A 24,109-nucleotide genomic window follows, 5' to 3' on the forward strand; every position below is an offset into this window, starting at 1 on the left:
GAAATTATTTCTAAATTTTACACATTGAAATAATCAGGCGACTTAAAAGATAACTTTGCACTGTCCCAAGTTAAAATGCATTTGTTTTTAGTAAATACTTACCGTAGTATTTTCCTATTTCCTTGGATGGTAGAATTGAGGGACAATCTTCTCCTTTCTTTTTGTCAATCTTCATGAATACATAGTTGCACATATGAAAGAGACATTATCTTTCGGAATCCATGATATATTCTAGGAGTTCGTACTACACCTTTTTAAAAAATAAAAAATAAACATCAAAGTAGCCAATACCATTATAGTGGTCAAGCATTCATTTGATTATGTGATAACAATATACAAATCTATAGACCTGAAAATATGTAAAGAACTAGACCAAAACTAGACTCGAGGGAGCTTGGTGCATTCTAAATATTAGAACCAAGCTAACTCTACATTATTAAATGAGCTGACTTATTTACAAGACAAGCTCACAGATATCATAGTTTTCTCTGTCAAAATAACGTGTAAACCAGAAGCTTACAGGTTCCCTGTAATTGTTACAAAAGGAACTAATCTTCTATAATCTCTCCGTTTCCCAAGTGGACAACTATCAAGCACCCTCCCTAGCATCAACCGCGTGTTTTGCAATGCTAATTCTCTTGCTGACAAACCCGATTCAGATGCATTAGATTGTCCCGCTGGCGCTGAACCTGCTCCAAACCCGAGGCCCATTGCAAACTGCAATGGTCCACTTCGAGCCTTAAATGAGGTTTGAGGTGCAAGACTCTTCTCTTCGGTGCTAACGAGCCCATACTCAAATTGCCCCAGCTCATTAGGATGTGATCCAGGTAAAGAGCTACAACTGTGTAAGAGCGCTTCCAACACACTAAGTGCCTCCCAACACAAAGGGCTTTCCACCAACTGAGATACAATTGCATATAATTGTGGACTCTGAGCAGCATCCACTGGAGTATGCTGAAGCAATGCCTTCAGCATAAGAAGGATAACACGATGATATTCCACTGGCCCTCTTTCAAGAAGCCGTAGGAGGTGCCCAAATGCCAGAGTTGAGTGCTTGGGGAACCATTCATTGCATAGTAATGGTGAAACACAAGCTAAAAGGTTTTCTATTCTTTTGATCTCACCACGGGAGTAAGCCATAAAAACAGTAGCTAATTCATCCATTGATTTTGATTGACACCAGACGGCTATATTGGCTGCAACAGAGCAAGCCTTATGATGTTGCTGCTGTAGTGGTGACATAAACCCCATAACTGCATCCTGGCTGAGCTGTAAGCAGAGCCAGGGAAGCAAGCCTGTAATGTGCATCAAAAGGCGTGTTTCTGCATCACCGAAGATGGAATCGCACGAAGGCACTGTGATCCTCGATAGAAGCTCAACAGAAACACCATGACTGACAGTGGACATAAGGCCTTTAAGAACCAGTGGCTGCACTCCTTCAAAGACTGGGAACTTTGCATTTGACGCTGATGGCTCACAAGCATTCCGTGATTCCAGACGTTGGAAGTCAGAACTGTCAGAAACACTTGAATCAAGCTCATCTCGAGGCATACTTGAAAGAAGCACATTCTCTGTTGTTCGATCTCGGAAAGATAAACGGTCAATAACCCGACGAAAAAGCTCCAGCACTTGACAGTACACATGGACAAAATCTGTATGCATCATGGCCACACAACCCCAGAAAAGCTGGGGATAGAGTATAACCTTTTCTGGTTCCATATTCTCCACCATCACCTGTAATGTCAACAAGATCTCCATAACAAAACCTAAAACAGCTGGTATAGGATTTCCCAAGCACCTGTGAAGACAACGTAGCAAGGATACACATGCATCATTTGTTACACCAGGCCTTAGTGAACGGTAAATCTGGTGAGAGCGGCAGGCCAAATGCCTAGATGTGCACTCCATAGCCCATTTAAGTGCCTCTGCTCCCCAAGTTTCTCGGAGATCTCCTTGAAAGAAGATAGCATCCACCATACTCTGCACCAGAGCAGACAAGAGTGCTGCGCTTGGTAGCTCCGTCCTCACTACCGTGGGGTCCTCATTCTCCCACATCATGCTACCCCGCTTAGATTGAACATACTTTATGAGGCTTACTACTTGCTGCTTGTTCTCTCCATCATTATTTTCAACATCATATAACTCCAAATGACGCCCTGCAAGGGAATACAATAGATTAACAAGCAGATGCTGACAATGCTCCAAGACAATATCCTCTGAACTATCCATTGATACAAAAGTGACATGAAAGAGCAAAGGTAAATGCTCCCGGAAGTCCTCATCGTTCTCATAAGCAATTTCAGCAAGTAGAATCAAAGCTATGTCTGCATGAGAGAGCAAGTGCTGCTGATGTCCTTGCAATGCTGATTGAAGTTCTTTTGCGTTGATACCGTGCATAACAGTCCCAGAATGCAACCCATCATCCCCAGAATTTGGAGTGTCAATGAAGTAGTCTCCGCTGTCTCGAGAGCGATGACGACTTCGCATACTTCCGGTTGAACTCCGTACTCCCATTAGTGGCCCTGACATGTTGACCAGTGATGGAAGAAGTTGGCCAGACCGACCAGCAGTTACCGGGACAATATTCAACTCAGGAGGCATAGGAGTCAATGGGCCTGAGGCACTTCTCCCTCCAACAGCTGCTGTTCTCCAGCTCAAGCTCCCACTTGTGTTCCTTAGTGGACCATCAAGGGACCCGCGAACTAGTAAAGGTGACATGTGAGGTTGACTCTCTACAACTGATGTGACTTGAGCAACAGAAGGGCCTTGAGAAAATTCCAACACGATGTTTCCATTTCCCTCACCTTGGTTGGCACTAGGCCTCAGAGGTTCTACACTGTCGAGCATTCGCTGAGCCAGTTGGTAAACCAAGTGATCAATAGTACGTTGGGGGCATATACGAGCTAAATATAAACTTACTCTTTTGGCAACAGAGAAGTATGTAGCAAATGCGCCACTTATTTCTGCTGATGCATTTGAATCACAATCTTCAATACCTTTTGCAATCAAAAAATCTAAAACTGGACTTATGTTCCTGGGTTTGCTGGCAATTGTACTCCAAAGCTTCTCAATTTCATCAGGAAATTGATCACCATGCCGCCATGTAACGTAATAAAGACTTTTCAAAAGTCTATCACTCCATCCAGAGTCCTTGAGTTTCCAGAAATTGAGGTTCTCAATCCATGGAGCCATGCACGTCAAGACTTGATGCTGTGCAATTATATCGACTGCATCAAGCTGCCTCTGCATGATTTCTTCACAAAGCCACTGACTCAGTTCAGGGTGATCTTTAGCAAGTTTGCAAGAGAGTTTGTACTGGAACTGCTGATATGAGTCAGGAAGGTTCCCTACAACAGCAGCTCTGTAGCCTCCTGAACCCTCCATGCCATCCTCAGCCCATTCACGGACAGAAAGCGTCTCAAGCATCTGAAGGGCATCATCACGAATTTGTCTAGAAGGATCTACAACCTTGTAGAGGATCAGGCTTAAGAGTCTCTGAATTTCACATTTCGGTATCTCTTGACGCATATAAACTTCTGCTAGCACACAGAAGTAGCCATCTGCAATTGCAGCATCTGAGTAGTAGCACTGTACCAAATCCAAACTTAAGTGCTTCAGAGGTATAACAACATGAACAAGAAAAATCTAGCAAGGGCAGAGAAGGTTAAATATAACTTGCTGCACGTAACTACAACAAATAAGTTGGTGAACTTCAATCTAAGCTGTATATCAAGTAGGTAGAAGTAAATGCAACACTGAAAATGCTAAAAGAAGGTGATTGAGACACCTAATGGATACAGACACATTTCATTTACTTAAATAGAAAACCATCAAAAGATAAAGATTAATCAAAATGGCATACCTCATGACAGCATTATGTATGTATACCTCATAACACCAAGTAAAAATCGTCAAACAATAAAGATTAATCCAAAGGGCACACCTCATGACAATCACATTAACAATCACATTTAAGATGCTTAATCCGATCATACAAGTGCAATTTGAACACAGATCATTAGTATTAGCATAAGCAAACAAGTGTAGTATATAATAAATGAATAAAATACATGCATAGAGAAGTCCTACAAGACCGATGGAAGAGAAGAGGTGAAAAGGCTATCGAGGCAGAATTCTTTTTCTCTTTCATAGCGCTGCACAATGGAGGCATTGTAGTGCTAGACCAGATTTACCAGCGGACAGTTGAAAAACAGTAGAAGAAAAGAAAAGGAGAAGAAGGAGCACCTGATCAATGCAAGCAGGAAATAGGTCCAAATTTGTTAGAAGAAGATTTCTTAAAGCTAATTTTGCAAGTGAAACTCGAAGATGACTTCCTCTGTGCCTATCACGACCAGTTGTTCCTCTGCCACTTTCACCAGTGAATCTTGAATAAGATGGAGTTCTTGGATCAGCAGGTGAATAACCAAACGGAGCCCTTGGCGCAGGCTCAATGAATAGGCTATTAATCCAAGATATTACACGCCCGCTCATCTTTCTTGCATTGTCATCAAAGCACGGGCCATACAATAGTGAAGCCATTGCATTTGAGGAAGCCCACTGGATTGCCTCTACCTGTTCACTCAATTCTTTATCAAATGATAATTTGTCCAAGGAGTCTTTTGATCGAGAGTGCTGAGCAGACTTGTATCGCTCCACTTCACGTCGATAATCATTAACACCATCCTGATTCCAAATATTGCTAGCATCATCGCTCCAAGTGAGAAGAAGATCAAAGAGTCGCCTCCTTGTTCTAATATCAAATTTCTCAGATTTGGACTCAACAAATTCAGGGGCCAGGGATCTCAGTACAGAAGCAAGTGCATAACGGAGGGGTTGCATATCTTGGAAACTCTCTGCAGATGCTGTTAATATCTGTCTGGTTGTATCTTCAATGAACTTTAAATAATGTAGGCGGAAAACTGGTTTCCTACTAAGCATTCCAGGCCAGATATTCTCAGCAACTGTGCGGTATATATTCGCAATGTGGATACGAAGTTCTTCTCGACGGGACCTTTGGCTCTGCAACGAAAATATTGAATATCTACTTAAAGATCAGACTGGACATATATGTATACCAAATAAGTAACGTGAAAATGAATACCTATAACTACATACCCAATCAGGCACACAAAAAGTTCAGCACAGCATCTTGAAAGACTGTTGTTGTAATTACAGAGAGTTTCATGCCAAATATTCTATTAGCAAAAATATGGAAATTCTTTTGCCAATATAATAGACTCATTAGTTTACAGAAGATGAACTTAGTGTCAAATTGCAGTTTGCTTAAAATCGATTATTAAAGGTACTCGAGATTAATGAACACATCAAGATTTTCAGATATAACAGAATTGGCTCGAGAAGATCACCAGCAATATTATCTCCTGCCATTAGCATGCAAGAAATGTGTTTTGCAAACCTGAGCATTGTTATAAGGATGACGTTAAACATACACCTGTTAGCTGATGTAAACAAATCATGTATGGAAAACTCATGATGCTATCTCTTGACTAACAAGTTTGTCTACTACCACTTTGCATCAAATTGGGGGCTGCATCCGCTTGAATAACTCAAAGGGTTAAGAAGCTCCATGTTCACACTGTTCGCAGAACTCTGTGCCATGAGGTATATAGAACCTCATAACACTCCGCCACTCCAAAGAAGGAGAAGAATCCAAGGAAGAATCAACCACTCAATTACAGACATCATAGCAGGCAAGCTGACACAAAGGAGTTAAATGATGGGGAAGTATCAAAAGAAGTACCTTCCATTTTGGTTTCCCTTCTGTCTCCAGAGAAACCTCGTCGATGAAAGATGCAAGCTCATTGAACATGACTTCACATATTTCAAGATGTGCATGGCCAAGAGCCATTGTAGCTGCATGCTAAAAAAGGCGAAAAGAACAAATTACTTGACACATCGTTAAACATAAAATGAAAACTTTTGATTCTCTTCTACTCTCAGGTGCACGATATACTATCACACACCATAACCCCAGTTTCCTGGGCTCTTATTCTCATAAAAATATTTCAGAGAGTAACAAATCCTTGAACAACTTTTTCAATACGTATAATTATAACAGTATCTCAAGTGCTCCTGATAATAACCAGTGTCATCACATGGGGCTGCTGAAGGATTATTTATCAAACTGAGAATTTTTATCATAACGAGATCAACTCTTGTGCTTTAACAGTTTTTCAAGCTCCAAAGGCATTATATAATTGTCCTAGATAGTGGCAGGAGGAAGTTTGAAAATCAAATTTAGTCAAAGGATTCTAAAAGGTTCTCATGAAAAACACAGTAAGAAAAAATCTCGTACCGCTATCAATTTCTCATTAGATTGTTAATATACTATTGTAAGCTCCAACACTTACATTGAGAAATAGACACATAGAGACAATATGACAACTGTATTACCCATCTGAAAGGTTTTCTGTAGCCACTACTTACTATATTTGGTTCGGAACCAGACTTTAAGGATGGGAAGATTAGATGGAAAAGTTCTTTTGTAGCTGCTGAACCACCACCTTCTTTACTATCAGGCGGACATGAGCATGCGAACATTCCATACATCAGCCATTGATCTAGCTTGTTATCTGTGTCCTGTGATTGATGGGCCTTTCCGCCCAAATCCGAAGGAGTGATATGAGCAAGCCGCTGAATAACTTCCAATCTGCAAGTAGCATCAAAATAAGATGGAAGATTTAGCCATCTTCATAAAATTACTTGAATTTGAAAAATAAGGAGCTGCATCAATGAACAAGAAATGGAACTTGAAATATTTGTTTTCTGAGATAATGACCAAAATACCCCAGCAAAAGGCATATATCAAGGTGGAATTCTTGATATTCATCAAGCAACAAGCAATTCAATGCACAAACATAATGTTCATCTCATCCTAAAATACAGCACATGTTTATTCTAAGTCAAATTAGATGTGTAGATTTTTCTTGCATAGAAGAGAAACTAATTCATGATTCTAAGGAAAAGTAAGGAAATATGGTAACATGAAAGTGTAGTTGGACGTAAACCATTATACACATCATTCCACAAGAGGTGATGATAAAAGATAGATGACACTCTAAAGTGGAAAGCATGGCACACTTTCACGTTTAACATGTCTATATTTCCACAACTGGCTTACTTTGCATCCTGAACAGAACTCGGGCACAGCTCAGCAGCGTACTTGACAAGCTCACTAAGACAACGGGCCCATCTGTGCTTATCGGGGCTATCAAATAGTATAGATTGGAGAGTAACATCAGGGGGTACAGGATCAGACTCGCGCCTCAGATCAAATGGACGCCCCGAATCCCAGTAACAACTCTGAACTATGTCATCCTGCAAAATAGCATACCTCCTTACTAGATATATACCTGAATTTCCTAATTAGAAATAACAGAAGTACCCGAATGTTCAGTGTTCAGAATGCACTACATAAAGAAATAACTGGTACCCACCCCATTCTCTTCTAAAACATCAATTATAAATATGGGTTCAGCTTCATTTTTCAAGATATGATCTGATCGCTCAAGCAATGAAAGTTCCCTAATATCATTTCGCAAAGCACGAACACAACGCAGTAACTCCAGTGCTGTGTGCCGAATCTGACTATCCACGGAGCTAAGGAATATAAGACCAACTGCATCTATCTCTGAAGCATGGAATTCAATTGTCTGTGAGTGATGGAAAGAAGACTTCTTGAATCCCTCAGTTCTCTGCACACGCTTTGCATCTGAAACATCATACTCCACCATATCATCCGTTAGGCAAGCTCTCCAAAAACACATGAGCTCCAAAAGGCGCTTCAGAGACGTTTGAATAAGAAGAGGGAACTCATCTGGAAGACGTAAAATAAAGTTTGCAATCCCTCTCATAACTGCAAATCGACGGTGTGGTAGGTATCTTACAATGCGATTGAGTACCTGTACAGCTTCCTCACGCACACCTGGATCGATACTGATGCCATGTTGAGGTATTATCCCAGTTATTTTATCACTTCGGCCAACTTCTTCAATCAGATATGGTATACACTTCAGAACTGAGCGGAATAGATAACCCTGAGACTTCTCCTTTGTTACAGCATCTGGCGCACAAAAGCATTTATATGTACACTTATTTGGCACAAAATGCACTTCCTCAGACAATTTAGAGAAAAAATTCAAGAGAAGATGTCCAAAGATGAGATAAGAAAAATATTCTCTAGGGGATTAACAAAATGTGAAAAGGCAAGTTTCCTAAGAGTTATGGCCGAAAAGGTGTTGGATTGGTGAATAAACATTCAAAGGCTTGATTTTAAAACCCAAACTATAAACATTGATTTGGTTTGTACAATATTTATAATGTAGGTTACAAAATCTCTTTATCAAACAAAGATTTTTGAAACCTGAGCCATAAAAATTAAATTGCAGGATAACTAACAGAAAAGCCAAAAGAATGTCAGTCGACAGTAAAAGGCCATAAAATTGTGAATTTAGAATCTGAACTACAGATAACCAAAGCATAAAGTTTCGCAACTGTTAACTCACAAATAAGATTGATCAAGTACTACTTTTACATAAACTACTGCAAGACATAACACAAATAAACACGCATGCCTCCTCTCCAATAATTTAAGCTTTTAGATGTGGTAGTCACACAATTCAAATATGGTACTAAAGCAGATAGCGGTCTAGGATTCAAGTCTCACCATGACCCATTTGAAAAAGAATTTCCATGTGTTTAGCCCAAGAAAAAAGAGTCAAGCCCGCACATGAAGTGGTGTGTTGCAGACCAATATAAATAAATAAATGTACTGCTCTAATAACTTAAACTTTTTAGATGAGGTAATGACCTGATGAAAAAGAATGTATAGAGGGTTGTTTGGTCGGTGGAGTAAGGAGACTTAATCTCAAGATAAAATTCAGCATTGTTAGTACAATGTTTGGTTGCTACTTTTCTTTCCTTATAAATAATACCCACATAAGTCATGCCGGAATCTGTACATTATATTATGCGGGGTAGAATGTGGGTTAAGAATGTGAGTATTATGGATCAAAATATTAAAAGATCAAAACCAAACCTAATAACGGTAAACAAACTTTTGTTTTTGTTTAAGAAGTAAACACATATTTCAAATTATACATTGTGTACTAATTTGTAATATATCAAAGAAACAAACATCCAACAAGAAATAATCCATGTTACTAATTTTTGTATTACTAATCTCAGCATTATAATCCCTACATTACTATTACATTACCATCACTGCATAACTTCTTTCTAGACCAAAAGACCCCTAAACGTTTTAAGCATTTCCAATTTAAGCTAAGTGAGGAGGCTCTAAAATCTCGAAGGCAACCATTGAGGCTAAAGTCACACGATACTAATTCCTTGATAGGTGAGCCATTTGTCCCGTGCAGACCTTATGGGTCGAGCTTTCCAACAATACACTTTAATTTCTAATAACACATCTTCAATGCTCTGCACCTTCGGATATCCAACGTTGTGCAACCATAAACACTTTATTCTTAATCTGTTTTACGTATTTGACTAAAAATTACAGATATTCTTTAATTTTTCTGAATTTGGTGACTTAGTATGTTGTTATGTACAATGTTACTGTTCCAAGATACTTAAACAAATCATGGACATATTGCTTTTGATATCAATATTTTATTTTCAATATATTTTAATTGGTAATTTATTTTAATATTTTAACTTCTTGTTTTCTTTTTTAAGCTTAATAACAAAAAATGGAGGGGATTATGAACAGAGCCTTGGAGCTAACACTTCATTGTAAAAGATTGATAAAAAGAAACAGCCATAGCAAAGAGACAGACTTCGTAACTGAAAATCAGCTCAAGTATTCTCCTGTGAGCCTCATATTTGCACTGCAGCCACACACCTGAAATTAGAAATCATATCTTTGCTCAACATTGTTTTTTTATTGTTTTTTTTTGATAATTATCTTTGGTGAGAATTGTTAGAGGACGAAGAACTGGAAATGGGTTTTACATCCGGACCTGCCTTCTTGTTTGCAAGGATAGGAAGGTTGTACGGCATAGCCACTAGGAGGAAGCAGGGCTTCAGATCAAAACCAAGGTGAAGGGAGCATCGGCTATATCCAATTTCCAGATATTTTAGCATTGACAGTTGGTTTTTGTTTTTATTTTTAATGAAAGCAACTGGTGGCCACAAAGGAGATTGGTGGTGGAATGCAGTTGTCCAAGATAAAGTGGAAGCGAAGAAGGCGGCGTACCTGCAATTCGTAGGGAGCTCTGGAGAGGAGGAGAAGAGAGCGAACAGTGAGAGGTATATAAGGTAGCTAGGAAGGAGGCGAAGATGGCAGTAATGGAGGCTAAGACGACAGCTTTTGCTCGTCTGTATGAGGAACTAGGGAACAAAGGAGGGGAGAAGAAGTTATTCCGACTCGCTAAGGTTAGAGAGAGGACGGCTCGGGATCTGGACCAAGTGAGGTGCATAAAAGATGATGGCGGCAAAGTTTTGATGGGGGATGACCAGATTAAGAGGAGATGGCAGACCTACTTTCTAAATGAAGAAGAGGATCAGGATATTGTGCTAGGTGAATTGAGGAATGCCAACAGCCCCCATGAATTAAGTTATTGTAGGGACATTGAGGTCGATGAGGTCATGGAGGCAATGCGTAAGATGAGGAGGGCAGAGCTACCGGGCCAGACGAAATTCCGGTTGAACATTGGAGGTGTGTGGGTAGAGCAGGCTTGGAATGGCTTACTGGGTTGTTTAATGTTATATTCAAGACTAATAAGATGCCTGAAGAGTGGAGGTGGAGTACAATGGTTCCGCTGTATAAGAACAAAGGCGATGTTCAGAGCTGTAACTATAGGGGTATCAAATTATTGAGTCATACCATGAAAGTCTGGGAGAGAGTAGTAGAAATGAGAGTGCGAAGGACGGTGTCTATTTCAGATAACCAGTTCGGGTTCATGCCGGGGCGATCTACCACAGAAGCTATCCACCTTATTAGGAGGATGATGGAACAATACAGGGATAAGAAGAAGGATCTCCACATGGTGTTTATCGATCTAGAGAAAGCGTACGACAGGGTTCCTAGGGAGGTCCTATGGAGATGCCTAGAGGTTAAAGGGGTCCCGGTTGACTACATTAGGGTGATTAAAGACATGTATGATGGAGCTAAGACTCGGGTTAGGACAGTAGGAGGCGACTCCGACCATTTTCCGGTTGCTACGGGGTTGCACCAAGGGTCTGCGTTCAGCCCTTTCGTATTTGCTCTGGTGATGGATGCCATAACACATCATATTCAAGGGGAGGTGCCATGGTGCATGCTATTTGCTGATGACATAGTCCTAATTGACGAGACACGACGCGGCGTCAACGAGAGGCTAGAGGTTTGGAGACATGCCCTTGAGTCTAAAGGTTTCAGGCTAAGCAGGACGAAGACGAAATACCTCGAGTGCAAATTTGGGGCCGAGCCGACGGAAGCAGGAGTGGAAGTGAGGCTCGACTCTCAAGTCATCCCTAAGAGGGGCAGTTTCAAGTACCTTGGGTCAGTTATTCAGGGGACCGGGGAGATCGACGAGGATGTCACACATCGTATAGGGGTGGGGTGGATGAAGTGGAGGTTAGCAACGAGAGTCTTGTGTGACAAGAAAGTGCCACCGTTACTAAAAGGTAAGTTTTATAGAGCAGTGGTTAGGCCTGCTATGTTGTATGGGACAGAGTGTTGGCCGGTTAAAAATTCACACATCCAGAAGATGAAAGTAGCAGAGATGAGGATGCTGAGGTGGATGTGCGGGCATACAAGGATGGACAAGATTAGGAATGAAGATATTCGAGAGAAGGTGGGTGTGGCCCCCATGGAGGACAAGATGCGGGAAGCAAGACTCAGATGGTTCGGGCACATTCAGAGGAGGAGCACTGATGCACCAGTGAGGAGGTGTGAGCGACTGGCTGTGGTGGGCACGAGGAGAGGTAGAGGGAGACTTAAGAAGTATTGGAGGGAGGTGATCAGGCAGGACATGGCACGACTTAGGATTTCTGAGGACATGGCCCTTGATAGGGAATTGTGGAGGTCGAGCATTAATGTTGTAGGTTAGGGGGAAGTTTGTGAATATTACTACAGCGCACTAGAGGGAGACTAGCCATTTAGGAGTTAGACTTAGGATGCTACTGATCAGCTACTGATGCAGGGCTGTATCTATTGGATATTAGTATACCTTACATCCTTTTCGTATTTCCTATATTTCTTATATTGTTGTTATTTTGTTATTTTATGTTATGTATTTTATGTTATTTACTATGAGTCTATTGATAGTACTAATATATTGTCTCTTGTTGCTCTCTTGAGCCGAGGGTCTCCTGGAAACAGCCTCTCTGCCCCTCGGGGTAGGGGTAAGGTCTACGTACATATTACCCTCCCCATACCCCACTTGTGAATTATACTGGGATGTTGTTGTTGTTGTTGTTGTGTTTAATGAAAGCAACGCCACTTGGTTTTGTCTCAGGCACATCAACCACAATATATTATCATTCTTGAGTAACAGAAAAATAAAGAAACATATATTCAACCAACAATATATTTCTTGTACTTGCATTGCCCACAAGAAGCCATCTGAATCACAAAATCAAATTGACCACAGCCAAATTCAAGGTTCTACCAGTGTGAGGATTACAGAGGCAATGGATTGGTGTATTTTAGTTGAAAAACCACATATCATCATTCACAATTTTTTAATACATGAAACAGACAAGAAGCAAAGAAATCCAAGAGGCTTAACCAAATTAAGTAAATATATGCGGTTTCAAAGAGGTATGTCTCTACAGGCCTATGGTGAGTATAACAGCTGACCAACAAACAATACCTTCAGAACAGTAATAATGTATCTCAAGAAGATTGTAAATAAACCAAAGAATTACATATTTCTTAAACTGAATTCTGAGAAACTGGCTAACCAATTCGACAAAACAAACATGCAAGTTGCCTCATATAAAGGTTCAGGACAATAAGCTATCGTACTTAAGGCAATTACCTATGGTTGTCCTTGAAGAAGTAAGAAGAGCCTGGCTGTAGGTCTTGTGACAAGATCTCAAAATTGACTCAATTGCAGCCTTCACTTTTGGGATGTAGTGGCCAATACCACGAGCTACCAATTCATATCATACAAAATGATGACTTCAGAATAACAGGGCGCCAAAAAATGAATAAAGAATACCAAAAAACTAAGAACGTCATAATTACCATGAAGAATTTCCAACCCAACATGCTGGCTGGTAGGAGACATGACAATGGCAAGCAAAGCACGAAGACCAATAACTTTGGCTTCGCTTGGACTATCTTGCTTCAGCAATTCCAATATTGTATGATTCATAGCAAAATCGATGTTGTGTTCAGCTATGGTCACACAGAATTCTACTAGTTTATCGTGTTGCACATCCTGTGTAAGCATGCCTTTTCTGAGAACTGTAAGGAGTTGCGACGACACACTGTCTAGGTAATCCCATACACGATTTGGAGGCTGGGAATCACCATGAACGCCCAAGTAAAATCTCAGTACGCGGTGTAAACAGTCTAAGGCCATGAATCGATGGCTCTTGTCCTACAGAAAAAGCAATGTTATATAATGCTATGTTCTTACCTATACCAACTGCATAAGTAGATAACCTGACTCGGTTGATGCAAAAGAAAAGTAAGAAGCAGCTACAGTGAGGTTTTGCTTTGTTCCTAAAGTTTCACAGCTTACCCTCAAATGCTTATAGAGTTGCTCCATGTGAGGACCAAAGTTACTGAGGAAAACATGCGGATCACCAAGACACAGAAGAAGTGTAACTAATGGATATCCAACCTGGGATGCAGAATATATACAAATTAGATAAAAACCCAACAATCTAGAAACAGAAAAATATGTGAGAACAACAATCAATGGAGGAAAATAATGAATGTTAATATTAGCACTTTGATCTGGACTTTTCACACGCTAAAGAATTATGAACAGAGTCCACTTTTCTATGCCTCTTTTTCTCTTCACTATTTATTGTTTCTTTTTGGCTTTCCCAGGGGTTTAAAGAATTTGAATCAATACATCCTAAATCCACATGAAGTTAGGGAAATAAAGTTTAGGATTGGACATCATACATGAGGCTCATTATATTGGAGTTTTCAGCTACATAAAACGAGAAAAGTTTTCTGAATCTTGAGATTCTTAATTATGACATAATCATTAAATATTACTCTCCACATAATTCTTAATTATTCTGGAGCATTAGGATTTTTCTACTCAATATTCTTAATAATTCTCTAGATACTTAGAAATCCCTTCCAACAATGCGGTGAAACTTGAGTTTGCTTATTTTGCAAAACAACAAACACTAAAAACTCACCAGAATAATAAACCAATGGCTTGAATACAACAACAACCCAGTATAATCCCACAAGTGGGGTCTGGGGAGGGTAATATGTACGCAGACCTTACCTCTACCCGAGGGGCAGAGAGGTTGTTTCCAGGAGACCCTCGGCTCAAAGAGGCAACAAGAGACACTATATTAGTACTATCAATAGACTCGTAATAAAACAACATAAAATACCATAAAATCCATAACATAACATAAATACCATAAAACAAAGTAACAGCAATATAAGAGATATAGGAAATACGAGAAAGATGTAAGGTATTAATACACAACAAATAAAGCCCATCATCAGTAGTTGATCAATAGCATCCTAAGACTAACTCCTAACTGGCTAGTCTCACTCTAGTGCGCTGTAAAAAAGACATCACAATTTCCCCTAACCTACAACCTTAATGCTCGATCTCCACAATTCCCCTAGCCAAAATAGTGTACTATCACCAGAATGAAAAGGGCGGGAATTCTTTCATTAAAAAAGTCACAGGTAATTGCAAATTGAAAGAAAACTTCTTGTAACATACACAAAAATACATTCTCAATCACTGAAAAGAAATATAGTCATGCAAATCTCCAGAACATATTAACGTAACTGTAATTGGCAGTTGAAGAGTATGAAAAAGTCGACAAAACAATGAGAAGAATTCAATGTTTAGTGGAGGGTTCAAGAAGCAATACCATGAAGAGAAAGAGGAGACCGAGATTTTTCAGAACCATGATTGAAAATTCAATGTTAACTTAATGCCAAGATTCTATATCATGAGAAAAATCAGTTTTTTAGAGAATGATTTGCTAAGTTAACAAAATAGTAATCCAATTTGACACCGCTAGAACCCTGGAAGTGGAGCCGTTAGAAGAGTCACTGGAAAGAGACAAAGATAGTAAACTTATCCAAAAAGGAAAACTCCTGGGAAGAGGGCATAAGACTGTCTGCCGATAGGCAGATGTTAGGAAAATGAACTTTGGCCTAACTGCAACCCAAAAGTTAAGTCATGAGGTAAGTACTACCAAAAATCATATAAATAGACTACAATTGATCCCCACAAACAATGTTGCACATTCTAGGAGCCCTCTATATACTCAAGGCTGGAATGGATATCTAAATCATGGACGATATATCATGAGGGCCCAATATTGGGTGAACCAAGAATAGGGATGGGTTTGGCTCTGATTCCATGTTAAGAAAATGGGCCTTCGGCCTAACTTACTCTACCCCAAAAACTAGCCTTAATGTGAGGATTTCCCAAAGACCGTATAACAACATAAGTTAGTTATGTTGTAGGAATTTGAAGCTACATGACATAAGAAAAGTTTTATAATTCTTGATATTGCTAATTATGAACTAATCATTAAAAACAACATCATATTCTTAATTATACTCTTGACTAACACAATACTGTTAATGCATTTTAGAACTTCAACCTGGGATATAAACTTTTGCTGACTTATCGTATCCATTCTCTGGAAGCTAAACTTATTCAGTGCCCATTGAACAGAATAAATGAATCCAAATGAGATCATATACTATCGTTTCATGGATTCAGAGTTTTTCTTGCTAAAAACAGACTTACATAAAATAGATGAACCGGTCTATGGTCACCTTGTTTGACATGCTAGACACAATTTGATTTAAAAGTAAATCAATTGTTCAGAGTAAACAGCAAGCAATAGAAATTACTAAGTCAAGCCAGAAATTGAAAATGTAAGAAAACCTGCATCACTATAGACAACAGAATGTGAAAGAAACAACTTAGCCAAAATGACAGGACTGGAAACCATCTCACTTTGATGTAGAACAAACCATTAAATTTGTGCAGACAAAAACTTTTTGAGACTTTTCCACAGATTTGATCTTCTTTTCACCTCATTTACATTTGATCTTAGATGAAAAAACACCAGAGAAGACAGGAGGAAGTTCTCTAAAATGGCCTTTTTAAGACGCTTACAGCAATATGTTTGCTTTGCTTGTCCATCCAATGCATGAGTTGCACCCTTATTCGTGCCACAGCTTCATACCATAAAGTTAGTGCAGGATCTATGCCTGAAGGAGGCCATTGACCTTTTCCACTGTCCGCAAGAGGTGCTAAGATGTTTGATAGCATGTTGCATAAGGCATGATGAAGTTCGCTTTTTCGTTTATGAGGAGCTCGATTAAGTGGGTTAGCTTTAGCCACAAAGGAAGCTGAAGCATTCAGTCCACCCTCTGTCTTTACCTGGAAATATCTTTATCACCATAGTACCTCAATGGACATTAATTCAGCAAAATAAAATAAGACATACCCCAAGCTTCAGGTAGCGCATTCCGTTTATGATACTAAGTGTTTCACTTCTAGCAACACTAGTATCTATTCGGCGTGTGTTGAGTTCCATGAAGAAGCGTTCTGTCACTGAACTAAATCTGGTTACAGAGAGGGGAAGCGTTAACACCCACAACAATGAAGCATGAGGCTGAACTTCAGATTCTCACTGATCAAAATAATTTGGGAAGTACACAAACTCTATGATGTATATAGGGCACACACAAACGACTATCATGAAACTTGTTATTTTTTCACTTGACACAATCAGGGTAAAGTTGCAGAGGTATCATTTCATTCTTCTCTCTTCATCGACATTTTTATTCCATCCTCCTTAGAAAGATTTTTCCAATTAAGTTGGTATCAAGTGTGTGAGTTTCAAAAATATCGGACTACAGAAATGTACAAATACCATTCACTTACCTGATCCTCGATAGGGCACCAAGGAGTTGGGCAACCAGGTCCAGAAGAAGCCCCCGTAAATCAACCAATGAAGGGTAATCAACCTGGCTAACAACCCTGCAATAAGTAAATGTTGCATTATACCACAAAAACTTCAAAGTCAACAGCTTTATTTCCAATCCAGCATCTGACTCAAGAATGAGAATAAGTCAAGGTATATCAGATCATCTCTCTTGGCCATTGTAATGGCAATAAGAATATATTTATAAAGCAAAAAGTAATCAAGCTTGAAAGGTACAAAAACCTGATCTAGCCATCATATCACAAGCCTGCAAGATTAGAGACCAGTTTAGGCTAAAACGTCTAGTCCACATGACATGAAGGTAACTTCATACTGGAGTTCCACTTTTCCCACTTCACTATGCTAGAACAAGAAATACACTTTCAGAGGCATGCCCTCTCAAAAAAACCAGAGCCCAGTTCCACAGAATGTTTTGTGCACATGACACTAACCAGGAACTGTGTCACTTAGAAGTGAGATAAGAACAAGGTCTCACAAACATATGTACTACCTGAACATGTCATTGTAGGCATGCATAAACTAAAAAATAAAATAAGATATACCGGAGAAGGAAGATAATAGGAATTCGAAGATCAGATGTGTGGTTCTAGCAAAGAGGGAAAAACTAAAATAGGGGCCAAATGATCAAAAGTGGGGCAAAAGAGTTGTCAGTTCTTGTAGCTTTTATTCTGGAAACAGCAAAAAGGAAGTCGAGTGTCATGAATTTATAAATAGCTTGAAAAACTTTTACCTGTCTGCATTTATTAGCCAATCGAAAACAAAATTTTCAAGCCCAATCCAAAGCTTCTCTGCAGTTTCGAAAAGCACATTAACTTAATAAAACTTGGCTAGACGTCTAGGAAAAGGAAAATTTTGTTGATGTCATAAAATCTACAAATGTACCTGTAAGTCCTTCTTGTGGACAACACTCAACGAAGCGAATACATGCAGAGCAAAAGATGCATTCCACAGCAAGCTAAACCATCCAAGAAACTAGTCAGATGCTTAGAACAGAATTATAGGAGTATTTATTATGTGATACAGTTTGGTACAGTTCAGGTACAAACATGAATAGTTCACTAAATTATAGAACACTACATCTTCATTTCCTTTGTTATGTCAATTGAGTCTTAAAAATTGTACTTCCAAATAAGAAATTCTGTTGAAACTTTTGAGTCCATTTTCTCATAAGTAAACTGTCTTCTTTGTAATTTTCTTCAAACTTCCTACAGCCAACCCCATAAGGATCTAAAATTGGAAAGCTAAGTTCCTGTAAAGGTGAAAGGATAGATATTCTACTCACCTGAAAAAATCATAAAGCAATCACTTACTAACAATCTCAAGCCTGCAGGTATAAGTCTTCCGTTGCATGTAGCAAATAATAAAAACATATTCTAAGTGCTCAGTGAATGGAGAGCTTTGTGCAGATTTTCATTAACAATGGGTTGGGTTGAATCTTAGCTGATACATTGAACGGATAGGTTACTCAAATAGTTTTGATGACTAAGAGGAAATAAGTCGAACGAGATATGCAAGTTTGTTTTGCTTTACAAATTTGTCTTGAGCAAAATGTGAAACTTTTTGGAAGAATATATTTATAATTGGGAGTCTCTTGTACCATATAGCTTTCTAGGCTCATCATTATGAAGCAATATGCAAATAGATTGGAGAACTATATCAAAATAATTGTATTCTTCGCACAGTTGAAATTTGCAGATTGCTGGTTAACTTTTCCTTTTCTTTATCCAAAATATTTATAATGAGCGATCAATAAAATGCAGTATGCACACTTTGATGCAACTAATGGATTGAAGAAAATGGCTGTCGTACACATTAACTCTGACAAAGGAAGCTAGCTAGAATCAACGCATAATAAATGTTAGAGGATGTCAATTCATAAATACTTGTGGTGATTTGCTCCCAAAATAGGTTCAAGCCGATAAATACATGTGATCTTCGCATAAATAGTCAAACAATCGCAATTTCCTAATTTCTTTTTCTTTTTAATAACCTGTGGCGTTCGGGCTAGCTTGCGCACCTCATTTTCCTACTCTCTAACCATCTTTTCTAGCTACATTTGTAAGTTTCATAATTCACTTCTTCTTTTTCCCTACGTTTTGTTTTACATAGATATATAAAACCAAATTGAAAGGGAAAAGACCCGGAATACAGTATTATTAGAGGTTTATATCACAAATGTAAGATCAATCTGATAGAATGGTCTTGCATCCATTTAATCCCATTAATTATGCAGCATTCATTTTCACGCAACTTGTTTTATGACAGGAAAATGGAAGAACATATAAAGCACATTGTGTGAGCGTAGATGCGGATGCTAAGATGAATGTGCGGTCATACAAGATTAGACAAAGATTAAAAATGATCACATTCGCCAGAATGTGCAAGTAGCACATGTTAAGGATTATGAGAAGGTCGCTTGAGATGGCTTGGTCATGTCCTGGGTCAACCTCTAAATGCACCGGTCCTTAGGTGTGAAACCATAATAAGTGAAGGTGTTAAAAGAGAACGAGGTAGACCCAGTGTTGTAAATAGCGCTCGCCTCAGCGCTAATAGCGTGAGGCGAGGCTAGGCGAGCGCCTCTACCTTTGTAGCGTGTGGCGACCTGTAGCGTGAGGCGAGCTGTAGCGTCGCTTTTTGCAAAAAAGAAAAGAATAAGGCAGTAGCAGTGATCTGTTAAAACAAAAAATTAGGGCTCGCGATTTCTTTACTCTTTCTCCTTCAAGTCGACAACAAACCTACAGCAGACCAGCGATTATCTTTCTTCTTTCTTCATCAGGTATGCTTCTCTTCATCTCTTTTCTTCTTTCTTCTTCTCCTTTCTTCTTTCTTCGAGTTTCTGTTCTGTGACTCTGTCCAATTTTTTTTTCCTTCTCTCTTCTCTCTTCTCTCTTCTCTCTTTTTGTTTTGGGCTTTGTTTTTAATCGATGTTACTCTGTTTTTTCTTCCTTTTTCTTCTTCTTCATCTCTTCTTCTTTCTTTTTGTTTTGGACTCTATTTTTTATCGTTGCTGCTGCAACATAACAGAGTCTGTGTTGCTCTGTTTTTTCTTCTTTTTCTTTTTCTTCTTCTCTTTTTTTTGGCTCTGTTTTTTATCACTGCTGCTGCACTCAACAGATTAGTCTGAGAAAAGCTCTGTCTTTTCTTCAGTTCCGAGAGCTTCTTCAGTTCTTCTTCTCTTCTTTTTTTCTTTTTTCTGCTCTAAAATTTCCTCCTTTTTTTCAGTTAAAGAGTTAGAATTAATTGCATATTGACTTGATAATTTTTTCTTATAAAACAATATTGGAATGGCGTCATCCGATGAAAGGAAATTGTCTCAAAAGACCTACAATCTCTTGGAATCAATAAAGACTTAGCAAAAGATATGGCACCACAGAAGAAATAGATCTATAAAGGCGATACTAATTAGTTTGGAATATATTTTAGCCATGTTAATACGTTTACTTTATGTCCTATGTGTTATAGCCTTATAGGACTCTTTTAGCTCTAATAGAGATTCTTATGCCAGTAGTAAGTATGAATAATTTCTATTACTTTTCATTTTTATTTTTATTTTATATAATGTTAGCATGAGATGAATTTAATTGGAGAACATGGTCAATGAAGAGTCATATAGATGACCCTACTTGTTTGTGACTAAGGCGTTGTCATTGTCGTTGTTTTATATAAAGAACATTCCGTTAGCACTTGAATGCAAAAGCATTGTCAATACATGGAGATGAAGTGATGTAAAAATGAGTTAGTAGATTACAAACCTTTCTCTGAAATGTTGATGCATCATTTGCACCTTTGGGAGATTCGCTGTAACCAGCATAAGAGTAATGATTATCATACAACTGTTAATAAAATAATTTCAACAATTAGAAACCTTAATATAACTCGTTTTATGAAGGTATTAAACAAGGAAAGAATATAAACAGAAGTTATTTCATGACAAATTTCGTCAGAATTAGATACCAGTATGCGACCCACTACATAAAGTGGAAAGAAGCTTCAAGAAATTTGAAGCAAAATTCAAGTGGTAACTTTTTCGATTAGTGAGGGAGCAGCTCCAATGTGGAATAAAGTTGGTCACAGGAGAAATACATAGAAAAATAATACACTCCATAAGACCCAATACAAGTGATTTATATTTGCTCTCAAGGATTCACCATCTAGAAGGATATCAACTGGATTTGGGATCAACTCAAAGTAGGCAACTACGGAAAACTAACTAAATTTTGAGTGAAAAATTGAAATGACTGCCTCCTTCTTGAAACTTTTTTTTAATAAAAAATACGCCCTCATCCCTCTCAATACTTCATCATGTCCGAAGGTGGAGTATGCCAAGCGTTTTTCTTAGTCACATTTTTTAAAATCTGGAATTTTAGATCAGTAACCTTTTCACAAAGTCAGCTCAATGTCAAACATTTTGAGAACTTCTCAATATGAGAGGTGTGGGGACACAGAGGGCAACAAGATAAAGTAATAACTAGTGACAACAATAATTGACAGCTAAAAGGTTTCTGAAGAAAAGCATTTAAAAATCCATTATTAGGCCTACTGTAGTTCTGATACCTCCCCATGAATGCTTACTCCTAAGGAAAAATAGCATGTGCAGGCCAAAGTACTCAAGAATAAAGGTATAGATTGCAATTGCTTAATTGGCGATTTTCTCCACACTTTTCGCTTCTCAATCAGTCTCAACAGAGCCAGCAGAAATAAAACTATTTAAAACTGTATCTATTAACAGACAATGACTCAAGTTGTCATGCCGTATTCTTCTGAATAGGAAAGTAGCTATTGGCCTGTTGGACAGAGCGATGATAAAATTAGACATACATTTACCAAACTATTTGTTGATGCGTGACAGGTCTGCTAGTACAACTGTCAGAATGTATTTGCATGAATAGGAAACGCATGACAAAAAAAATACATCAATTTGAAACAGAAATGTACCTTTCTCTCCATCTTAGAAGAGCCTCTAGAAGAGGACCAGGCGTGTGCCGAGCAATCATAGCTAATGAATCCAATACTTGCTCATAGGCTGGATCTGATGGCCGAAGGTACTGGCCATCCTGTTTAAGTAAAAGGAATATCAGAATAATGCACAAACCAAGTAAAAATAAAATACTCATACACAACATACTCACAAACCCAGTATGTTCCCACTAGTGGGTCTGTATACGCAGACCTTACCCCTATAAGTAAAAATAAAATAATAACAAAATATTACTATCTTTTTAACATCTCACAATTTGTTTTCGCATCAGAATGCAGAAAAGAATCACACCAATGAAAAGCAGCGCAGATAACTGTATTACACCAGTTTATTGGTGCCAATTCACGAAGACTATGCTTCATCATTTCTCTTTCTGGTGCTAGGGAATAATTTGCTATCTTAGCCTTCTTATGAATAAGCATTGCAACACTGGCAAGCATCTCTCCTAGGAAGCTCTGAAGCTTATCTAGGTGAGACTAATATATACAGATGATATGATCCAGCAAATGATATCATCTTGACTTCACTATTAGTCTTACAGAAATTGTGAATCATCTAATTTGATGAGGCACATGGCAAATTAACTATCTCAATCGTGCAACAAAAAGTATAGCATTAAAAATTATGTTATGCACAAATACACAATGCAATATTCTCTGTCCCAATTTATGTGACTGTACTTGATTGAAAAATAATGGTTGAAACTGACAGAGTATACTAATGGAAACTTTACATGAAAATAGGAAATAGGGAAAATTGTAAAAAAGAATACCTGAGCTTGAGCAGTTTCAATGCGCCGTCTAGCAAGCGGAAGGAACCTCTGCAGCAATGCATCAACAATCAGCTTCGCTGCACTTCCTGCTTTCATTTTTCCCCCAATTTACAGCAATAGGTTCCAATTACAATCTGAGTATCATTTCAAATGACAAAAACTTTTTAAAGTTGTAAATTAGGATTCAAATTTCTTCATCTAAATAAAATTTGGTACTGCGATTGGCTCCAATCTCAGAATCTGATCAATTCTTCTTCGACTTCTATTTAGCAATTTGGATTTTTTGATTTTATAGTTCGATAATAGCGGAACCGGTTAGAAAAATTCAACTGTTTCTACCGGTTCAGCGCTGTTATTTTCTTGCTTTGCGCCTGCTGACTCGAGTATTCGACTTAGCTGTAGACCAGTTCTATGTCCTTTTCTCTTTTTCTTTTTTTATCCGGAAATTATAATTTAAGGTCCTTCATACCCTTGCTACTTGCTAGCTCCTATTAGCAAATCATACGCATTTGTCATTGACCTTGAATGGATTTGACGTGTTAAAAGATTTTGGAAAAATTGTCCAAATTTTCCCGGAGAATTACATCCCTTGTCACTTGGCCCAACAACTCATCAGAAAATGGCTCATATTTGAAGCTCTTACCCAGTATAGCCCAGGTTATACATAATTTAAAAATTAATTTTTACCAATTAGCCCACCCCTTATTTCTTCGTTCCCCTTTTTCCTTCATTCCCCTTTTTTCTTCGTTCTTCTTCTCCTTCCCATGTCAGCCTTTGCACAACAAAATTTTTCTACTATTATTATTCTCCTTCAATTCTTTTTCGGATTTCAATGGTTAACTAAGGATTTGAAAAATAAAAGTCACCATTACAAGTGGCTCGAAGATTCGATTTTGAAATTGAGTTTTCCGATTTGTTAGTTGTTTGGAATAAGTGTTATCTCAATTGATTGGAATCATCAAGATGAGTTCAAAACTTAAATTTCAAGTGATTTGGAGTAGATTTAGGCTATATTTGAGTTAAATTTAAGAAATTGAGTTTTCCGATTTGTTAGTTGTTTGGAATGGGTGTTGTCTTAATTGATTGGAATCATCATGATGCTTAAATTTCAAGTGATTTGGAGTAGCTTTAGGCTATGTTTGAGTTAAAATTCAGAGGATGCCCAAGGAAGAAGAAGAATACGTGAAGCTCCATTAATA

General features: G+C 38.3%; 1 protein-coding gene across 3 annotated transcripts; it reads right to left on the reverse strand.

Moving 5' to 3' along the window:
- Positions 1–251: 251 nt before the first annotated feature.
- On the reverse strand, positions 252–23,347 carry LOC107817611 (uncharacterized). Of its 3 annotated transcripts, none has more exons than XM_075245171.1 (17): positions 22,911–23,347; positions 22,096–22,214; positions 20,913–20,958; positions 18,043–18,115; positions 17,891–17,948; positions 17,100–17,195; positions 16,660–16,777; positions 16,326–16,592; positions 13,719–13,820; positions 13,217–13,574; positions 13,008–13,121; positions 7,458–8,083; positions 7,142–7,338; positions 6,448–6,670; positions 5,762–5,881; positions 4,246–5,019; positions 252–3,588 (listed from the first exon to the last, which is right to left on the reverse strand). In XM_075245171.1, the coding sequence occupies exons 1-17, from the start codon at positions 23,004–23,006 to the stop codon at positions 517–519; spliced, it is 6,459 nt and encodes a 2,152-aa protein (XP_075101272.1). In that variant the 5' UTR covers positions 23,007–23,347; the 3' UTR covers positions 252–516. The 3 variants fall into 3 exon arrangements, with proteins under 3 accessions (XP_075101272.1, XP_075101273.1, XP_075101274.1); XM_075245172.1 differs by having other exon boundaries at positions 20,913–20,993; positions 22,911–23,337; XM_075245173.1 differs by having other exon boundaries at positions 14,356–16,592; positions 20,913–20,993; positions 22,911–23,237.
- Positions 23,348–24,109: the final 762 nt, after the last annotated feature.

The sequence above is a fragment of the Nicotiana tabacum genome, chromosome 22, assembly GCF_000715075.1.
Source record: "Nicotiana tabacum cultivar K326 chromosome 22, ASM71507v2, whole genome shotgun sequence".
NCBI lineage: Eukaryota > Viridiplantae > Streptophyta > Magnoliopsida > Solanales > Solanaceae > Nicotiana > Nicotiana tabacum.

Bases quoted from the DNA above. Each gene is read 5' to 3' on its own strand.
- LOC107817611 (XM_075245171.1), bottom strand. From the start codon at position 23,006: ATGAAAGCAGGAAGTGCAGCGAAGCTGATTGTTGATGCATTGCTGCAG. The intron at 20,959-22,095 runs GTACATTTCTGT...TGCTGGTTACAG, and splicing joins CTTCTAAGATGGAGAGAAAG to CGAATCTCCCAAAGGTGCAA. The intron at 13,122-13,216 runs GTAATTATGACG...ATGAATTGGTAG, and splicing joins TGGGTTGGAAATTCTTCATG to CTCGTGGTATTGGCCACTAC.